Source organism: Cyprinus carpio, chromosome A19, assembly GCF_018340385.1.
Source record: "Cyprinus carpio isolate SPL01 chromosome A19, ASM1834038v1, whole genome shotgun sequence".
Lineage (NCBI taxonomy): Eukaryota > Metazoa > Chordata > Actinopteri > Cypriniformes > Cyprinidae > Cyprinus > Cyprinus carpio.
This window is the reverse complement of record NC_056590.1, coordinates 14,122,381-14,145,097: the sequence shown is the minus strand read 5'-3', so window position 1 is coordinate 14,145,097 and position 22,717 is coordinate 14,122,381. Positions and strand designations below refer to the sequence as shown.

At 35.5% G+C, this 22,717-nt stretch overlaps 2 protein-coding genes across 2 annotated transcripts; both read right to left on the bottom strand.

The window, feature by feature from the left end:
- Positions 1-4,738: 4,738 nt before the first annotated feature.
- On the bottom strand, positions 4,739-8,327 carry LOC109060277 (peroxisomal membrane protein 11B-like). Its single transcript, XM_042776693.1, has 4 exons — positions 8,035-8,327; positions 6,832-6,947; positions 6,415-6,616; positions 4,739-5,742 (listed from the first exon to the last, which is right to left on the bottom strand). The coding sequence occupies exons 1-4, from the start codon at positions 8,091-8,093 to the stop codon at positions 5,331-5,333; spliced, it is 789 nt and encodes a 262-aa protein (XP_042632627.1). The 5' UTR covers positions 8,094-8,327; the 3' UTR covers positions 4,739-5,330.
- A 284-nt stretch (positions 8,328-8,611) lies between these two features.
- LOC109060263 (GTP-binding protein Rit1-like) lies at positions 8,612-20,209 on the bottom strand. The gene is made up of 6 exons (XM_042776694.1): positions 20,020-20,209; positions 17,540-17,629; positions 15,498-15,554; positions 13,557-13,630; positions 12,195-12,386; positions 8,612-10,314 (listed from the first exon to the last, which is right to left on the bottom strand). Exons 2-6 carry the CDS (start codon positions 17,619-17,621, stop codon positions 10,084-10,086), a joined length of 636 nt encoding a protein of 211 aa, XP_042632628.1. The 5' UTR covers positions 17,622-17,629; positions 20,020-20,209; the 3' UTR covers positions 8,612-10,083.
- Positions 20,210-22,717: the final 2,508 nt, after the last annotated feature.

Sequence of the window (22,717 nt, the reverse complement as noted above, 5' to 3'; positions counted from 1 at the left end):
TAAACAATATTTAAATATACAAAGACATATAAATAAAAAAAAAAATATATATATATATATATATATATATAGATAGATAGATAGATAGATAGATAGATAGATAGATAGATAGATAGATAGATAGATAGATAGATAGATAGATAGATAATTTCCAAATATTTTTCATGATGATTTAAACACCTAATAATTTGGACTAAGATGATGAAAAAATATATAAAAATGTACAAATAAAATATAATTTTATAGAAATTGCTAAATAAATTATATTAAATTTGCAAAATAAATATTGCAAAATAATTATTATTTAAATCAATTATATTGATACTGATTTCCATAACTTTTTTATGACTATTTAAACTTTATTGTAATCTTTAAATTGACTTGTCCATGATTTTACTCATTTGTGATTACTGGAGAAGGATTTGTAAGGAACGAAGTAAAGCAATCAATCAATAAATATTGTACTGATAAAGAGCGATGTCTAAGTGATGAAATATTGTAGAGCTGAGAATAACTGAACAAAAATATGATGTCGATACTGATTAACTGAATAACTTTTTAATGACTATGTAAAAGTTAAATCTTAAAATCTTTATTAAGAAATTTTGTGACTTGTCTATGATTTTAGTTATTTGTGGTTACTGGAGAATGATTTTAAATAAATAAATAAATAAATATTGCACTGACAAAGAGCAGTTTCTAGATGATGAAATGTTAATTTGGATGGATGGATAAAAAAAATGAAAAAAAAAAATAAAAAAAAAAAAAAACAAAAAAAAAAAATAGATGGATGGATGGATGGATGGATGGATGGATGGATGGATGGATGGATGGATAGATAGATAGATAGATAGATAGATAGATAGATAGATAGATAGATAGAGATAGATAGATAGATAGATAGATAGATAGATACACTGTAAAAAAAAGTCTGTAGTTTTTACAAAATCATTTTGGCAGCTGTGGTTGCCAGAATACTTTTGTAAAAAATACACTGTAAAAAAAAGTCTGTAGTTTTTACAAAATAATTTTGGCAGCTGTGGTTGCCAGAATACTTTTGTAAAAAATACACTGTAAAAAAAAGTCTGTAGTTTTTACAAAATAATTTTGGACAGCTGTGGTTGGCAGAATACTTTTGTAAAAAATACAGAAAAACTGTAAACACAATTACGGCCAAAAACTGTAAATTTTACAGTATAAAAAACTGTTATTTACAAACAAGAAAATTTGAATGTAAACCAGTAAATTCAACAACGCACACTGCTATTAAAATCTGTTTTGTACCTTTAACATACTGACAACCACCATAATAATGCAGGTGGTAAAAGAGAAAGCCACATGAAGAATCGAAGTTCATCACAAGTAGCTTCGCCACAAGCAGAAGTTTATATTAATATATAGAAGGTGCACAAAGTCATTCATGCAAACACAAAACACCATCATGGTGACACACGATACTTAAACAATTCAATAAACTTTCATTAAACAGCAGAAGATGTAACATAAAGCCCAAATGTACAACTGATAACAAAAAACTATTAAAAAACATGATTATTTAAACAAAATACTTTCAAATGTGGAGCGTCACACAGGGAATTCTGGGAATATCAGTTTACAGTTTTTGACTGTAAATTATACATTGATTTGTTCTTTTTTTATTTCTAAAAAACTGTAAAATTAACAGCATTGTACTGTAAAATTACATGAAATGTCTGGTTAGATCTTTTACAGTTTTTCCCTGTATATAGTACAGGAAATTACTGTTAACCTATTAACACTTTTTTTTTGTAGCGTTTTTACAAAATTGTACAGTTAAAATGACACTTATTTTTTACAGTGTAGATAGATAGATAGATAGATAGATAGATAGTCTGTGCTATCTTATTTCAATCACCATCAAAAACATCTTTTTCATTTCAGTTTGCAACAGTCAGTAGTCTGAAATTTTAAGGAAGGCAATGATGTTATTGGTCTGGAGTTTAAACTTGAGCTAACGCAAGGAGTTCAGAGACAATCAGTTGTCTATTAACACAGTATTAAGCTCAGCTTGGCACAGACTCATGAAAAGACATGCTCTGTTGGGACGCGCCAAACATTACTCATCCTCTCTCTATCTCTTTCAAAAGTGGCGTGGGTCCTGGTTTAATGTTACTGTCTGCAGCACCGTGTGTGTCCAGATCTTTGTTGGTGGAGTCCAAACGTATGAGACCACACTGAAAAGTACTGATCTCAGACCTGGACCCCACTGCCACAGAGCCATTCAATATCTCCATGACTACTACGTTTTGGGAGCCTAATAAAGAAAAAGAAGCTTATGTTCCAGTAAAAAGAGAGTTGCTTGATAAGAAAGGATGTCGAATGAGATATAAAATAAAGTGCTCATCATTTATGTCATTCACTTCCTACTGAAAGCACTTGAGATTAATACAAAGCCCAACAGGCACATATAACTGCAGCATTTCCTATTATTACCCAACAATAATACTCTCTTGAGAATCAGTTGTCCAATATTGCAAACACTCTACTAGCAAACAAGTACTGGATAATTAAAAGTGATTCTGATCCTGACCGAGAGAAGAGAGAGGGTTGGGGGTAATGCAAACAAATGCACCCATGTGGGAGTGACACAGAGCATCTGAATCAGTGTGATGTCACTGTAATGAGAGAGACCCCCACCGCTGTTCATTCACAGCAGGAGACTGTGTGCTCTCAACCTGTGCCAGCATGCTTGCCTTCCAGTGGCTTTGCATGAAAACACATACAGTACAAACAACCTCAGGGTCCACGCAGAAGCACGTAATCCTTAAACGCATTAAACACCAGCATGCTTGCCTTCCAGTGGCTTTGCATGGCATGCACACTTCACATGTTTGCCTTCCAGTGGCTTTGCATGGCATGCACACTTCATGCTGGAAGTAGTAGGTCATCCGGGTAATTTTGTCCTACTCTTTTATGAGTACTGTGAATTTGGACATACTTCTTTTGTCACATACTATTTTTCACCTTCTATATAGTGGGTAAGTATGTGAATTGAAATGCAGCCATCATTATCTATCTTAAGGTGGTCACATACTAACTTCACATGTTCAATTAAAGTAATACTGTTTGTGTGTCCTATTTAACAAGGCATGAAAGTGTTCGGGACATTAAAGCACACAGTATTAAATTCCACACAAATTTAAAATTCTCACAAAACATATACTGTCACAGCTCAGATATGAATGAATAATAACAAAAAATAAAGAATAAACTAAATAATCACAGATGCACAATTACATTTGCAGAAAGCACATACTTTTTCCTAAAAATGAGCCTAAAATGCAAAATAATAAGAGATAGGCTTACTAAGGATCGGTTTCTGAAACCATAAACATAAAACAACATTTATAATTAATGTGTATTCAGTTTGTGAATATGAAAATTATCAATAGCCTATAATTTGAAAATGTTATAAATGTTAAATATAGTTTTATTTAACATATGATTTCATTTTTGTAATTTTTGTATTGTTTTTGTAAAGTCATAATTTTGTTACGATATAGGCCTAATATTGTTTTGATCTGCTTGCTATTTGCAATAGTTACTATTTTCAGTGATTTTTGGTGAATTGTATTAGCCTAAAGCTAGGGTCAGTTTGCAAATATCATTATAATTATTAATTATGATATTATATGGAATCCACAACAATTAAAAACAAAAACATACTGTCCCTTCTTTTTAATTCATAGATAATCAGATATCAGATATAAATTTTATATATATATATATATCATATTTATTTATTATATACACTGAGCTAGGATTTTATTTTAGAAATCTGGTCACCTTAACATATTCCCTTGTCAGAAAGATGCTGAGAAGTAAATGTAGAGTGGTGTTTCCATCTAGTGGTGAGATGCGGCACAGCAAGACAACGCCAGAACAGAACAGAATAGAACAGAACAGAACAGAAGAGATGAATCACTGGGAGGCTGCAAATAATAGCCTTGATTCTTCACAGAAGGTTCAACAAGTTTCTGATTTGCTGACGTTGTATAAAATGAGTGAGATCCTGATTAATGCACATGGAATATAAGGAAAAAACGGAGTAGATAAAATCCAAGGCATTATTTATTTCAAAAGTTAGATTCACAGCTCCATTATGTCACCATTCAGTAACCCCAGTGATGCATACCATTAACTTTCAATAAGTTTCAAAATATTGTTGTTACATAAAACTCTATAGATCATGTATACATACATTAAAAAAAAAAAAAAAAAATCTGCACTATAGCACTGTCAGTGATGTTTTGATTCAGTTATGAGATAAATTAAGCAAATATCAGTTGATAATACATATCACTTCTTAATCGTTTCCCAAAACCTTTTTGGATGATCATTTATTAATCATGCTAAAAATGTAAAGTACTAGTTTTAAAATGAGTTTGGTAACAAATTACAGGAACTGAAAAACAATAGACTAAACATAGATATAGATCTAAAAATATCTATTGAATAAAGGATAAAATTTTAACAGTAATCAGAACTCAACAGTATCACTGTACAATAACGTTTGATTAACAAGTCTGACACACACACACACACAAAAAAGCTTTATGTTCAATAAAATGCTGTAGTTTAAGATACAGTTTATGGAAGAAAAAAAAAAGCATAAAAACCCAATATACAAATTCTGTGTACAGTATATATACATTATATATAGTGTGTGTGTGTGTGTGTGTGTATTTTATTTTTTTGCTGTGACATTTTGAATCTAGTAAAGCTATATTATTATTACTAAAATACAATTATTTAAATTGTAATGTACATTTGTAAAGGTCACATGTTTGTTGTATTAGACTTCATTCGTGCAGATTGATTTTGGAGTGAAATGTAACCCTGACATTTCTTAATGGGATTCACCATCAGGAGAAAATGATGATTATGAAAGTAAATTTACCAGTAGTCCTGTGCTGCATTGCAAGAGCAACTGAACAACCCCATTCTGAAAAATACAGCGTAATATGGGGCAAAATGAGAGGAAGAACTTAAAATGAGGCCAGACTAGGACAAACAAAAAACAATCACACTTGCACAATTACATTTGCAGTAAGCACAAACTTTTTTCTCAAAATGAGCCTAGAATGCAAAATAATAAGAGATAGGCCTATCAAGGCCTACAGACTGAAATTACAGTTAAACAGGGCTTTTTGTTTGTTTTTAATCAGATCAGGTCAGGTAAATTAAACTGGAATGAAGGACAAACATTCTCCTTCCCACTATCTACAGAAGCTCAAGAGAGGTTCTGTCCAGATATAAAGCCTCAGGACAGGTAGCTCTGGCCATGTGACTCAGGGCTTGAGTTTGAGCCAGGGGTGAACTATAGTGAGGATGGACAGGACGGAGGACGTGAGGCCGCAGGCCCCCACGAAGCCCGAGCCCGTGGGGTACAGGCCCAGCCGGTCCAGCGGGATGAAGACGTCACACAGGTTCTTCAGCAGGTCCAGGAGCAGCGGGGGGTTGCTGCGCAGCACCGTGATCAGCAGCTGGATCTGCTTGTTGAGTCTGGCTGAGATCACAGGGAGGGCTGGGAGAGGAGACGGGGTCAGAGGGAACTCTCCTCCGTTCTCTGGGCTCGGCGTGAGGGGAGACGGACTGGAGTTAAGGCTTTTAGCTGCACTGCTGCGGGACTCTCTCTCCATCAGCAGATGGATTTCATACATGTCTCGGGTTAGATTGAGGATGAGAGCGAACAAGTAGTATCTGTTTACAGGAAGTGAGAGAAAGTCAGGTCCATGTAAATCAAATTGTGAATCAAACATGCTGTGCTCAAAATATTAAAAATAATATTCTCCATATATAACCATCTCCATATATTGTTAGTAAATCATTTTGATACACACAAAAGTACAAAAAAAAATGCCAGGAACATTTTTGATGGGAGATGCAAATGCATTTTTTTATTACTTTTTTTTTAATTTTAATCATAATTTCATTTTGTAAAATTCATTCTTGTAATTTTTTTTTACCTTAAGCATTTCTTGTTTTCATTTAGTTTAACTTGTACTAAAATAGCTCAAACTGAAATAAAAATCAAAACCTATATAGACATATATATATATATATAAACTAAAGCTAATAAAAAAAAATTTAAAAAAACTTTCAATCAATTAAAATGAAAACAGTACATATAAAATTAAATATTAGTAAAAATATTACTATAGTATCTCAATATTAAAATACCACTAATACACACACACACACATATATATATATATATATATATATATATATATATAAGCCAAAATATTAAATGTCAAAGATGTGTAGATGGCACTTCAGAAAGATGGCAGCATTATGATGTTATTTTTACTCAAAGATTGGTAAGTCTATTAGTAAAATCTGTTGAAGAAAACACATGAATCTAGAACTCACCTAAAGGACCTCTGGCTCCATTTGTTTTGGTCCAGTTCGGGCAGCAGTCCTGTTTTGCCGGCCCACAGTACGTTATCACAGGCAAAATACATGGCTCTGTTCAAATGGGCCACAGTGATGCAGAGCCGCAGCACACAGTCTGACAGATGCACGGTGCGTTTGGCTGCTTCCAGAGCTTCAGCAGAGTTCCCCAACCGCATCACTGACACAAAACACACAGTCAGACTGTGACTATATACATATACCTGCCTTGGACTTTCTCTTATGAAAATGTATGATTGTGCATTTGTGCTGCTTTAAAATACAATTCAGCAAATGTCTCTCCTGCCATAAATAACTCATAAATCAAAAGGGAGTTTGTAGTGCCCAACCCTGAATCTTCTGACCACTGACTTCAGCAGAAGATCTTAAACGTACATTTTCTGGTCAGGCTCATGTGAGCTTCCAGCTGTTTGATGGTGTTCAGCAGCTCTGCTCTCGCTCCTCCTTTCTGCAGCGTGTAACCCAGCAGTGTGCAGGCGTACTGGGCAGCCCTGCTCAAACACAATCAGAGAATTCACACTACACTGCACCAACCAGTATCTGAACACTTCAGAAGTCTGGAATCAGGACCATTTATAATGTTTTCAAAAAAGAAGTCTCTTCTGCTCATCAAGGCTGCATTTATTTGATCAGAAATACAGAATAAAAACAGTAATATTTGCTATTTAAAATATTAGTTTTCTATTTTAATTTACGTTAAAATGTAATTTATTCCTGTGATGCGCAGCTGAATTTTCAGCATCATTACTCCAGTCTTCAGTGTCACACGATCCTTCAGAAATCAGTATAATACAATGCTTTAATACCAACGTTGGAAAGTTTTGCTGCTTAATATTTTAGAAATCCTTTGTAACAAGTCTTTATTATCACTTTTTCTCAATTTAACACATCCTTCCTGAATAAAGACATTCATTTATTTTAAAAAATACTGACCAAAACTTGAGTATATTAGAATGATTTCTAAAAGATCATGTGACACCGAAGTAATGATGATGAAAATTCAGCTTTGATCATAGCAATAAATTACATTTTAAAGTATATTAAAATAGAAAACTATTATTTTAAATTGCAATTATATTTCACAATATTACTGTTTTTTTTTCTGTATTTCTGATCAAATGCAGACTTGATGAGCAGAAGAGACTTCTTTACAAATCTCACTGATCCTAAACTTCTGAAGGGCAGTGTACATCTCTACAAATGTACTGTTGCATCAAATCACAAAAACACACCACAGTCAGTGACATCATCGCTCAAATGCCTGGCTACTCAAACACATGCTGGCTCTTTCCTAGTAAACGTTGCTTTAATAACCAGAGAATCCTCTGATTGCACATATTGAAAGTATTTAAGGTGTTAATTTTTTACATGGTACTGAAAGGGTTTCATATATGTTACTGAGAGGCACTTTAATAAATACTATGGCCTAAAACATGAGCTTGATACTGTACTGGAAAACAAAAACAGTATCAATGAGCACAACTTCCAATGCAGCACTCCTGAGTCTCTAAATAGGCTGCAGATCTCATGGTGTCTCGGAAACTAACTAGTGAGCATGCAGTGCGCGAGTGTGTGTACCTGAACATGCGCTCTTTGGCTTGACTCTGCGCGCTGAATCTCACCCAGGACTCCATCATCACACGCTCACCGGGCCCGTGCGTGCTTTACGCTCCTCTTCGCTCAGATTCACGGCCAGACACGCGTTAAACAAGCTCACCGCGAGGGTGCTTTATGGTTTCAGAGAATATGCACCGCTGTCCGTAGTCTGGGGCTGGAATTGTGTGGCATACTTGCTCTGCTGCACTTGATGTTTTTGTCGCCTTGATACTTTAGTCGACGTACGGCAGCCGAAGAGGGACACGTCAGCGTGTTCGCGTTTGAATAAACTGAAATCGCGTCTTAAAAATTTCCCAACGAATCGCGTTTTGACTTCTGTGTTTCATTTGTAATGAGAATACACAAAAATAACCGAATACTGTCAGTTTATTTTGTAAGAGACTAGATGACTTTTATATGTAACGACGACAACAAAAGTTCAATGAACTTGTACAATAAAAACAACCACCAGGGGTCGCCAATACATGACAAGGTATACATGTAATATTACTCCAGCTACAATAAATTAAAGATAATAATAATAATAATCAGACTGTTATAGATTGGTCAAGTGAATTTTATTTGAGAATCTCTGATCACAATAAATAAAGGAAAATATAGTAAACCCATTCTGCTTAAAAAAAAAAAAAATCTAATAATCACAAGAAAAACAATGCCATGAATTTGCACGAAAGGCCAAAATGAACAGACATACTATTCAAAGTGGATGCATAGTAAGTGCACAGCATGTGTAAGAGAGGAAATCCACATCGTAAGCCACTTTTAGGTCTTTCACTTCCTGCACACTGACTACAGAAAGCACTGGAATAAAAATGACCCTGTGTAAAAAGAAAACTATTTTGATTTCCATCATAATCAAGTTGGTCAGTCTGTTAATGTGCTTAAAGGTGGACCTGAATATTGCTCAGCAAAATTAAAAAATAAAAATAAAAATCATTCATACAGTGTATTTTGCAACTAGTTCATACAGCTCAGTTTCCATCAAACACATCCTAATTGATTCAATCTCACTTGTCCAAGTCATATTTCAGGTCAGAATATAAAAAAGTCTATTTATTATATAATAAATTCTATTTTGATTTAAGAAGAGTGCATTTTTAGTTTTTTTTTTTTTTTTTTGCATTATTTTCACGACAATAAAGCAACCCCACTGTTAAATTTGCATTACCATAAAAAAATCTCATTACCGTTTAATGAAAAATACATTATTTAAAAGGTAAAAAACATTACTGTATTACAGTTACGATAATCTAATGAAAATGTGTGAATAATAAAAACTCAAAAGTAAAACATTCCATTATGTTTAAGAGAATTTGAGGGGGAAATGTGCTTCCAGTTATAATGAAAATATTTTGCAGTGCATCCCATCTTATTAATTATTTATTTAAAAAAAAATAAAAGGGGGGTGAAATGTGACCTGGACATGTTATTCACTCAGTTTTTGAGAAGAAGCTAAAGCATCTACAAAATGTGTCTAACAAATTGGGTTACAGTACTCATTATACCGGCAGATCAATATTTCTACCATAAACCCTTGCCCACTTACCCACCCTGCAACAAATTTCTTTCTTTTCTTTCTCTCTTCTCTGCACCACATGCTCTCTTAAACTCCTTCGGCCTTCATTTTTTTTTCCAACAAGCAAATCTCCGACGTGACCTTTTCAGAAAACACATGTAGCAAATCCTTCCACGACCCGTTTCTTACATTCCCATCCATTAAAATATGAGGTACAACATTCCCCCTTTACAAAGTATAATGCTGTCCAAAAAGGAAACACAATAACTACTGTCAAGTTTAATATTTCTTTCATAATCTCTAACATCAGTAAATCAGCCCACGTCCCGAATGACGACAGTGAGTGTGTCCTGCACAGTGAGGGTGTAGTCTAACCGAAATGATTGGGAGACAATCAGACAGAAATGATAAATGCAGTTCTCAAACCATCTGAGGGAGATGGGACTAATACAGCTGCAGGTGAGAAGGCCGCGGTATCCCATCATGCACCTCTCTCAGTGCTCGGACTGCTGTTTCTTATGGAAGGGGGCTTTAAGGCGGCTCCAGAAGGAATGGCTGCGTCTGGTTTTCCTCTCGCTGCCCCGCACCATCTCGGCCTCGCGCTGGCGGATCTGACGCACCAGTGCAGCGAACACCTCGTCGATGTAATAGCGGAACGCCGCCGAGGTCTCGAAAAACGGGCACTGGAACTCCCTCGCCAGCTGTTTGCCCTCCTCTACAGACACCTGAACGTGTGAAGACGAAACAAACAGCCCTTCAGTCGAAACGCCTTCAGTTTGCTTGTGCCTAGTAAGTCTCCAGCATTAGATTATATGATTAGACATGTACAAACAGTGGGTCATGCACATTCTAATATGCTGATTTTCTACTCAACAAACTTTTCTAATTATTATCAATGCTGAAAACAGTTGCGATGCTCAATAGCTTTCGTGAGAACCATTGTAGAAAGAAATATTCTGCAACCTTATACTTTTGATCAAAGTAATGCATCAGTGCTGAAAAAAATAATTATTAAATAAAATAAAATCCTCAATTTATATATTTTTTATAGATTATCATTATATATAAAATATATTATTTATGCATATTTAACTAATAATAATCATAGCAATATATAATTACAAAATATGTACAATTATAGCCTTTTGATGGACCTAGATTACTAATAAAACAATAGCACAGGAACACACTACAGTAAAGTTTAATTCATTAGCATTAATTATTACATTAGGAATTATGAATTAACTAACAACAAAAATACCATCAGAGCATTTATTAATCTGCGTTAATGTTAATTTCCATAACTGCTATCTAGAACAAGGTAAGTTAAAAATGTACAAATATTATCAAGACACTTCATATCTCCCGATGCACACACAGTGCAGCCTATGGCTAAAGAAATGTAGCACAACTTTGAATGTGAGCAGATTGGGACATCCTTCAAAATCATGTATACAGCCAGTGATAACCTTTGCAAGATCTCTGTGGAAGTTACAGTTCTCCATGACAGAGAGGAGACAAACTGTCTGGCTGGTGCTTAAGATTGAGGAGCTCATGCTATCTTGACTAGCGTTTGCCCAAAGGCATGTGAAGACCAGGAAGAGTCTGTTCTTCTCAGACGGCACAATGCTAGACTGTGTTTGGCGCATATGAGACATCACAATGAGACATCAGCCCTACAGTGAAGCACGGAGGTGGCAGCACAGTGCATTAGAGATTCGTCCCTGCGGCAGGCAATGGAGCCATCATAAAGACAGAAGGAAAATAGTTGGAGCTTAGAACAGAAAAAAAGACCTTCAGGGCAATGACTTTGAAAAATGACTTTAAACTAAACAGGTTGAAGTCCTTGTCAAAGGACCATGAACCACCAACAAATATGCAGCAATGCTATAAAGTGCTGCAGGGACCAAAACCTAGAAACAAGCTGCATTTTAGCACTTATGACTCCACTGTATGGGTTTTTGGTTAAATGCCTGAAATAAGGTCTGTAGTCCACACAAGCTCAAGATATTTCTTTTATTCCACGACATAAAAATGCATCAGTAAAGTAAAGCTTTTACTTGTCTTGAAAAAGGCGGTTGATAACAAGTGTATAAATGAGACTACAGAGGTTGTTGTGGACATAAAACATCATCACACTACTCACTAGTCACTTTCACAGCCTCATTTCATTTATAATCCCACTCCTCCAAACTATTCTAACTCAAACCTTCAGGAAATTTTTTTTTAAATAAAGCTGTCAAAAGCTTAATGTTTCAGTCATGTGACTATGGTGTTAGTTCATTAACAGTCTACATTTAGCTTTTTACTGCATCTAGGCTTTAAAATGAAAACAGGCTTCAACTTTTGTGGGTCACAGAGCTTATTTTCTGCAATAATCCAAAATCCCATTAGGTTTTTGTCGAGGGAATCAGGCTGATGCTAAAGGTTGGCCTATAAAAATACATCATCACAGTGGTATATAACTGCCAAAATGTCACATTATAGACTACAGTATTTTGAATGGGATGCATCATAGTTCAATAAGGTTACGCAATATTATGCAATACAGTCTGAAGGGGGTGAATATTTCTGAGGTACAGGGGTTTGAGGTAAAGCGTCCCACCTGTCTGAGATGGACCAGGTCAGACTTGTTTCCCACCAGCACCACGGGGGTGTCGACGGTGCGCCGCACGCGGTAGATCAGCTGCTTGAAGTGGCGAGCCTCCTGGAAACTGCGGCGGTCCGTGATGGAGTATGAGATGATGAAACCTTCACCCGCTCGCATGTACTGATCACGCATGGCTGTGAACTCCGCCTGGTTTCAAACAAAGAGGTCTTCTTTACAAACTCACTCCTTGTGCGCATCATGCAAAATTACAGGATTTATTGGATTTACAAGGTCATGACAGGAGCAGAAAGATCAGGGATGGGCAATAAAACACTCAGTCTTATTGGGATAAAATTTGTGTCGATAATGATGAGCTCAGTCTATCACACAATAAGTCTGCATGTTCTGTGTGTCTCTGTGTGAATGAATGGCGTGGTTTCGTCTGATGCACAAACTCAAACTCATGAGACGCTCAAAGATTTCAAAGTCTGTCTTCCCACTTCCAACTGCTTAGGTATTCTTGGAAATGAAAGAGATTTCATAATTTTATCCATTCAATAGCCTACGAAAGCGATCCCAGTTCTGCACATAAACGTAGAATAATTTATAATAAAAAATATATGAATATTGAATTTACTGTAAATGCATTCATGCCACCCCTGAGCCGTTCCACATCTAGCAAACATGTGGAAAGTATTTCCTTCCCCATTAACAGTAGATGAATATCCCGATAAATCATATGATATGGAAAAAAAATTTGCCCAGTGCTAACTGTACATAACTACACACATACAATGTTAATAAGCAATTTTACCACATTAGTCTCTTGTTCAAATACAATCTCACATATAGGTCTTGTGGCACCATAATGCATTCCCGTAAACAAGATTTTAGTTTGTTCTAAAAAACAAGAGATCAGTTTAGATTGGTCACATTTTTTTATGTTGTAACCAACATTATACCACAGATGAATTATGAAACACTCCTTGAATGCATCGACACTGCTCCCAAATGAACCTTAAACATTTCATTATTATATTGTAGGCAAATTTTCATTGGACTCGTGATGAGATGACTAATGTATTTTACAACATTGCTGAGTGATCCAATGCTGGAAAAGATGCTGATTAAGAGAGAGAAACATTGTGCCTGATGTGTGTGTGTTTTGTGTGTCTTGTGAAGTGACAACCGCAAAGACAGAGACAGGAAAAGGGAAGTGAGACACATTTGGTTGAAGTACTGTAGAAGGACCTTCTTATAGTCTGCAAAAAAAAGTGTTAAGTTGAACACCACAGTTTACCACAGACAGGTTTTTGCACTTCATTGTTTGTCTGATTCTTGTTTTGTTTTCCATGTGTCTTTTTTTAATCCGCCTACCTGTCCTGCTGTGTCCAAGATGTCCAGGTTCGCTGGCTCATCGTCAATGCGGATCTGTGTTTTATAGGCATCCTCTAAGAACAGAAAAACACACGCATGAAGGTTGATGAGAGATTGCAAAAACATTAAACAGCTTAACAGACAAAAAACTTAAATAGGAAGGGATATCTGTGTTACATTTAGTAAAGGCACAGAAGATAAACTACTATTCAAAGGCTTTTTTAAGGATGCATTAAATTAATCAAAAGTAATGACAATAAAGACATAGTATAGTGACGGCATTTATATTCTTACGAATTCTATTTCTAATAAATGCTGATCTTTCTATTCATCAAAGAATCCTGAAAAGACGATTCCAGATATCCAGAAAAATATAAAGCAGCACAACTGTTTTCAGCATTGATAATATTAATAAATGTTTCTTGAGCAGCAAATCATCATATTAGAATGATTTCTGAAGGATCATGTGACTCTGAAGACTGGAGTAATGATGCTTAAATTAGGCTTTGATCGCAGGAATAAATTACAGTTTTCAATATATTACAATAGAAAACAGTTATTTTAAATTGTAAAGATATTTCACAATATTATAGTTTTTACTGTATTTTTGATCAAATAAACAAAAAACACTGAAATATCTTACAGACTCCAAACACCTGACAGTCTCAAGAAAAATCAATGAAAATAGATTAAAGAAAGAAAGAAAGCATGGCATGTAAAAAATATCCCAATTTACATAATAAAAATAGATGTTTACATAAAGACAAATTGTAAGATAATATTATTATATGAGATAAATTATACAAATTATTACAGAGTAAAAATAAATTAGACATAAAGTGTCACTTAAAGTGTCATTTCTGTGCAACTACCAAAAAAATGACTGTTTTCAAACAGGTTGCACATTAAAGGAATACAGTAGTTCATCCAAAAATGAATATTTGCTGGAAATGTTCTCACCCTCAGGTCATCCAAGATGTAGATGAGTTTGTTTCTTCATCTGAACAGATTTGGAGAAATGTAGCATTGCATCACTTGCTCACCAGTGGATGCTCTGCAGTGAATGGGTGCCGTCAGAATGAGAGTCCAAACAGCTGATAACAACATCACAATAATCCACAAGTAACCCACACTATACTCCAGTTGATCAGTTAATGTGTTGTGAAGTGAAAAGCTGCGCGTTCGCAAAAAACAAATCCATCAAGATGTTTTAATGTTAAACCGTTGCTTCTGGCGAGTCCATAATCCATAATAATGCTTCCTCCGGTGAAAAAAGTCCTGTTATACTCTCACAACTAAAATCCACTGACATATTTGTTTAGAACTGTTTTGTATTGTTTTCACATTTGTAAACAGTGCTTGATCTTTACTTATTTCTCCCCTGATTTAGACAAGATCACTGGAGAAAGAAATATTAAGGATAAAGGACTTGTATTTTAGCTGGACGTTAAAACTGTTAAAAAAGTCATAATAATGGATTTGTTTCTTACAAACATGACGCTTTTTACTTCACAAGTGGATGAACTGCAGTGGTGTGGATTACTTGTGGATTATTGTGATGTTTTTATCAGCTGTTTGGACTCTCATTCTGACGGCACCCATTCACTGCAGAGCATCCACTGGTGAGCAAGTGATGCAATGCTACATTTATACAAATCTGTTCACATGAAGAAACAAACTCATCTACATCTTGAATGGCCTGAGGGTGACTAAATTTCAATCAATTTTCATTTTTGGATAAACTGTTCTTTTAAACTTGGATAGGAAAAAGAATTAGACTAAGATTCACTGGGCCACATTTTGACAGTCATCCTGAATTCACCCAAATTCTTTGGTCATCTATACTTGTGACACAAAATCACAAAAATGTAACGCAATGTCAATCTGAAATGTAAAAGACTAGATTGATGAGTTAAGAGGGCATGTTAATAATTTCCTTACCGATAGTAGGGTCATGATCCTCTGGAAATCTGTGACTTATAAACTGCATGATGATGGCTACGAGACAAAGAGAACAAGACAAGCAGAGTTCTTACATAATTGTAGTACCATGAAATTCAATGAGAAGAGTGTAAACCTCTCCCCCTTCTCCCTCGTGTGGAGTAAACACACCCTGCTGTCGACATGTATTTGCTCTGTATGTGCTCTCTGCTCTGTTCCCATAGAGACAGTGATATAAAGAGAGAATATCAGTCACCCTAAAGAACCTTCTGCAGTGCACTCTCAAACAATGAGATCCTCGCCAGGTGACCTCCGCTCATCTCCTAGGCAACAGACTCCTGGAGGGGAAGGAAGTTGCTAGGCACCTGCGCCTTCATTACGACCAGACTGAAGCACTGAGCCAACACCCACACTTTTATTGTCTGCCTGCCTGTGACTGTACGTCTAAGGCTGTGAAACCAGCCCTGTCTGACCACAATAATGGGCTATGATGAAAGAAAACCACTCGAAGAGCATTTTTGGGTGAACTATCCCTTTAAGGACTTTTTGCATTGTGCCATTGTTTTCAAACCGCTTTAAATTAAGGCATATTTAACCACCACATTTTCATGGGCAAATGGATACTGCATTTTTTTGTTTTCCATTATTCTAAATGATGACTCACATTATGTTGTCATTAACATAGTATGCATGGATAAATATAAGTCAATCAGAGGTTGATTTCCTCAAAACGTGTGAACACTGTGGTTTTGCAGTGCTTTTGGCATTGCTGTTAGTTTGACCATCTCTGTCAGTCTGACCAAAGAGGTTCACAGTCTGGAGAGAGTTATGCATTAGCATTCTCAATGGCAGCTGCATCCCTGCAGGACGATTTCCAATCTGCCATCTTTGCTCATGGGAAACACTGGCTGATGGCACTACAAAAACACACACACAGTCCTAAACTCTATTATGAGCTGTGATGTCAAAGAAAATGAACCAGAATTGCATTGTCTTAAAATGCAAAAATTTTAATCAAATATTATATTTATAAAATTCACTACACATATAATGTATATTATATAATGGTACATTTATTTTGTGCTAAGAATACTACAAATACATTTACATACTTATGTGCTTAATAAAAATACCTTGCAATTGTACTTTTAGTACACCAAACTGTTATACTTAATGTCTGCCAAATCTGAAACAACTAATTTTGTACTTAATGCACTTTAATTTTCTGGAAGTAGTGCTGAGGTCCAACTAAAGATAATCAACACAATAACACATTAATATCAACCATAAAAACACCAATAATACACAAAGAACACTTTAAAATCTTCCATTTAAAGACTGATATTATACAGAGATCATACGATCCATATTAATAGTGATATTAAAACACATTTTAGGCGTAATATTAAGAAATATGCACTCTGAAATAAAGAATACTCCAAATAAAGTTTCATTATAATTTTATATCAATAAGTCTTAAGTGATATGGCATATTTTTTTTTTTAGTAGGGCATTTCAACACAAAACAAAAACAAACATTATTGAAACAAAAAGATAAATAAGAAATGTAGAGGTTTGTGTAATATGTGATATGTAATGGCAGGCCAAATCAAAGGTGATCAGAAGTGGACAATATGAGCAAAATCTTTACCATGCTATAAGTCATTTTCAACCTGTTTATAAGGACAGACATCATGATATAGTTATTCTTTCTGAAATTTGCCTTGTCGTGATGTCACTAACTGAAATGAAGACTTTTCAGCTGATTATACTTACTTGAGGCAACAAAAATATTTTCTTTAATACTTTCTGAGAACTGCTCTTATAATTGCATGAAATATAAATTGACGATCTATTCAGTAAATGCATGATATAACATCCAATAAATGATTAATCCATGTCTCTGTTAGAACCTTGGAATGATCAATCAAAATGAAATCATTCGATCTTCTGTTGACAATGACAGATGCTGACTTGGGAATGGGAAACAATAAAACCAAGTAACATTAGAGAGAGAGAGAGAGAGAGAGAATGTTACTCACCACTTTTGCCCACACCCCCCTCTCCTAACATCACCAATTTGTACTCGCGGGAGTGACCCCCTGTGCTCCGCGAGGACTCCATCCAAATAACTGAAACACACACCACACGAAACAAAAGCAAAACCTGTTTAAAATAGTTTTAAAAACAAGAAAGATAGATAGATAGATAGATGGATAGATGGATAGATGGATGGATGGATGGATGGACGGATGGACGGATAGATAGATAGATAGATAGATAGATAGATAGATAGATAGATAGACAGACAGACAGACACAGACAGACAGACAGAGGGATAGAGGACAGACAGAAAGATGGATAGATGGATAGATAGATAGATATATAGATAGATAGATAGATAGATACAGACAGATAGATAGATGGATAGATGATAGATGGATAGATGATAGATGGATGGATGATAGATGGATAGATGATGGATGGATAGATGGATAGATGATAGATGGATAGATGATAGATGGATGGATAGATGGATGGATAGATAGATAGATAGATAGATAGATAGATGGCAGACAGACAGACAGACAGACAGACAGACAGACAGAGGGATAGAGGGAAAGAGGGATAGAGGGATAGATGGATAGAGGGACAGATAGATAGATAGATAGATAGATAGATAGATAGATAGATAGGGGATAGAGGGAGAAAAAAATAAAAAAATAAAAAAAAAAAAAAAAAAAAGGACAAAAAAGATAGATAGATAGATAGATAGATAGATAGATAGATAGATAGATGTTAATATAGTTAAAAGCTGTAGTAGGAGCTGGACTCTTTATCAAGCCATCATAATAAACAATGAAACACAGAGCGTCTGATTCCACAGCTGCACCGCTGCATGAATGCAGGCCTGCAGCTGAACACAGCAGTATGTGACTGACTGCACCCAGAAACACACGAGGCCGAGGCTGCATTTGACACAAGAGCTTCAGTTTGATGGAGAAGAGGAAGTGAGTCATTCTGTCGAGCTATTCATGTGACAAAGCGAAGCATCCACAGGGTGGGTGTTACATTAAACATGGTCAATAATAGATTATCTGCCAGTGTACCCCCGTCTGATGTATTTTTCCATTGTCATTGACTGTGATGCTGCATTAGTTACTTCAGAGCAGCCCATCCACGTGATTTTCAATGGAAATAATATCAGACAATGAAACAGCACAGCTGAGTGGTGTTTTTCAGTTTTGAGCAGCTCTTTTTAATTATGTCTTCTATATCTATATAATTTTAATAGTCAAATTATTTTAGTTTCTTTGTATTTGTTATTGTTTATGGGACACTTGAAGAAAATGTTATTCACAAAAATGTTATTGTTTATGGGACACTTGAAGAAAATGTTATTCACAAAAAATTTTTTTTTAAAAAAAGCTCTCATGGCATCCACTGTTTGTTTGTTTGTTTGTAGTAAATGGATTTATTATCAAATAAATACCAAAGGGATAAATCATTCAAGCTGACACAATAATTATTCTACATACTCTATTATTGTCATGAGAAACATAAACTCATCCAAGTAAGTCCAAAATTTGGATGGTAATGTGCCGACCCTTATTCAGCATGCTAACCACAGTACATATAGGTTTTATATAATTTTTAATCTTTACATACACTTAATAGCATTGGTTTACTTAATGCTTATTGCTAGAAAATTGCAAAAATAAGAGCTTTAAACTATATTTAGACGTCACAAAATTTGGCAACACAAAAACTACAAGGTTGCAAAAATTATAGATTTCATAATATTTGTGACAATTTATTGTTTAGCCTATATATAATTCGTTGACAGCGGTGGCTTATACTTTGGCCAAGTCACACACATTTAATATGTAGCATGTAATAACAGTGTGTTTGCGGAAAATATGGTTACTATGGCACATGTTTAAAAAACAATTATTTTAATATTAGGGCCTTGTGTTATTGAGTGGCAGCTGCACCAAGAAACCACTGGTTTAAAAATGTCGCAAAGGAAAAGTAGCATCACCACAAGAAAATGTATTTTAAACCACCCAAAGAGGAATAGAAGCGCATTATTATTTCATGACCGAGCTTGAAATGAACAGACCGAGAGAACTAGATTATCTGCAATGAAATCATAGTTTGTGATATTAATAGACCGACCGCGTCGACGACATGCACAGAGTTAACTTCTGAGAACGCATCAAAAACATATATGTATAAAACTAACTTTATTAGTTATATAAACAAAGTATATTTTATAAATCCCTGCGAAAGTTTGAACACTCTTTTGAAACTGCCCATTGTTCATCGATGTGAATGAGTAACGTTAAGCTTGTTTATGAAGCGACAGAGTTGCATTAAAGCAAACACTTGAGTCGTTAGAATAAAATAAACTAGTGAAACATAGTAGCCGCCGCCGTTACAGTCATTATGCTTCAAAGAGTGTGATTCTGTACGGGATTAAACTATGGTTAGAAGCCGACTGAGTTACTCGGTGGCTTACCTGTGTCACAGGATCTCTGTCTCCATTGGGACTTTTGTGTCGATGCAAATGATGTTTAAATATTTGATGTTAGAAAATTCCTGCCATACAGTTCTCACTGTAAACATACAAAGCCATGGAGGACTGGAGCAGCGCGCGCGCGCACGGGTCCTAGAGCCCGCGGGGTTACATTTAGCCCATGGACCTTTTTCACTGTTCCGGGTTTCAGCAGCGGAAGTCGTCATAGTTGGGTTAACTTGAAGAGCAGTGAATGGGAGAGTTCCACAAATATATTTTTTGCATTCCTATTTGTTTAAATAGCAAAAGAAAACTCCACGATAGTGTTTTCAAGACTTTCAATAAAAGGAAAAAAATTGAGAGAGACTGGTAACGCAGCCAGAAGAGAGAACGATGTCACATTTACCATCCCTCCCATAGACGCTGTATTATAACACCCTTGCATTAGCGTTAACTGTTCTTTTTTTTAATGATTAAAAAATTAGTGCTGTTAAATGATTATACAAAGAATACTGTTATAAATGTACATATATTAAAAAAAAAAAAACAAATATGAAAAACTTTCAAGGATTTATGACGATGATGACCGTTAAACATGTCATCATAGTCTTATGAAAAGGGTCTATTGATGAACTATAACACCATGGTAAAGTAAATTATCGAATGAAATATAAATATAATAAATACATTTACATAGTTAACTTACATAGTTACCACAGTTTTTGGTATTACTGTAAAATTTTAATAAAGTGCATGTGTAAAGAAAGAAATACAAAAAAGAAAAAGAAATATATCGAGAAATACAATGTAGAATATTGTAGAATATCCATAGTAAGAAACTTTCTGAATCTTTTTTATGTTGTATAGTTTGATTTAATGGCTAAAATACTGTGTTGGTACCATGGTACAGTCATGGTTGCATATATGCGGGGCAGCTGTGGCCTAATGGTTAGAGAGTTGGACTTGTAACCCGAAGTTGCAGGTTTGAGCTGGCAGGAGTTGTAGGTGGGAGAGAGTGAATGAACAGCGCTCTCTTCCACCCTCAATACCCATGACTGAAGTGCCCTTGAGCAAGGCACTGAACCCCCAGTTGCTCCCCGGGAGCTGGATATATAGCTGCCCACTGCTCCGGGTGTGTGTTCACGGTGTGCATAATTCATTTAACTACTTAGTGTGTGTGCACTTGGATGGGTTAAATGCAGAGCACCAATTCCAAGCATGGGTTACCATACTTGGCAAATGTCACGACGTTCACTTTCACTTTTATTTAATTAATTACAGAATTCATGTACCTACTTACCTCTATTTTACACTCTTGATATTTTAGAGTGTCACCGCTTCTTTGCTGTGCACTTTTATTCTGCATCGTGAATGAGTTGTCAATTTTGCACACATAAAAAAGATTCTCTGTATTGTTGCGTATTTCCCATTCATTTCCAATCACGGCATTTCTGACAGTGAATAACACAAGTCAGAAGTTTTTATGACCATTTAGCTTTTTCAAATCGAGTTCATGATTTTTATATATATATATTTTTTGGTCCCATTTTTTTGTGGGGTGCCATAAAAGTCATTGAGTTTCGTACCATTCCGATGAAGAAGTGATTTTATAAATTTCAAAACATTTTTTTTTCGGTCTAAAATGACCGAACAACATCGGTGGGTTAAGTGAGTGGAATTCACTGTCATGTACACAGTCGATACACATGTATTTTTGCTGCCGTAAAGCCGTCTGCTTGTTCTGTGGGATTTCGTACCTGCTCACAAAACTAGTTAGGCTGCGTCCGAAAGCTTAGGCTACTGACTTGACGCCTCACTGACTGTGCATGCAGCATTTGCGAAGAAAGGTATCTCACAAAAGGATTTTGGACAGACTTATGAGGGAGCATAACGGCTTAATGCTCTAAAACAAAATAGAGAGAGCTTTGGTGGTAAAGCGACTATTTAATTACTACAATACGAATTTCTCGCTAGAAAAAGTTGGTGAAAAACCTACATTTACACACAAACTGACCAGCAACCACAACTTTCCGATGCCATTTTTATTTTTTAGCACATGGAATTGAACACACAGGATTGTGGGATATCAAAGGCAGCAAAGGATACATCTATGCTGCCCTTAGAAACCAATCAGATGAAGGCATCTCAGAAGACAGGAAGTGAAGCTAACAAAACAGAAGTTCGGAGGGGAGCGTGGGAAAGAAACAGAAGCCATTCGCTTTATTACAGTAAGTGTACCATCAGAATGATTCAAGGTAAAAAATGTAGTTGCTTTAAGTGGTGCTCAAATGTACTTCATAATAAATAACTTGTATTACCATAGTGCTTGTCTAAAAAAAACATGCTAATACTTTTTTGTTTGTGCAGTTTTCTTGTAATGTAACCTCAGTGGCCAGTTGCATAAACAGCCACTGTGTTCAGACTGTGTCATAAGAACTTGTCTTACCGACTAGCAAGGGGTAAACTATCTTACTTTTCAGATTCAGAGTAGACCAACCTACAATTTCAAGTATCTGACTAAAAAAAGTTATGACCTTTGATGACTAACTTGCAAGACTAGTCTAAACAGTTTATGGAGCCAGCCACAGTTCTGCTTGGCAAACTATTCCTATTTTTTGGATCTGTCACCTTATCATGGAAAATTTGCAGTTGGGAAATTGAGCAAAATAAGGGGGGAGTAGGCGACAGTTTACAGCTCAAG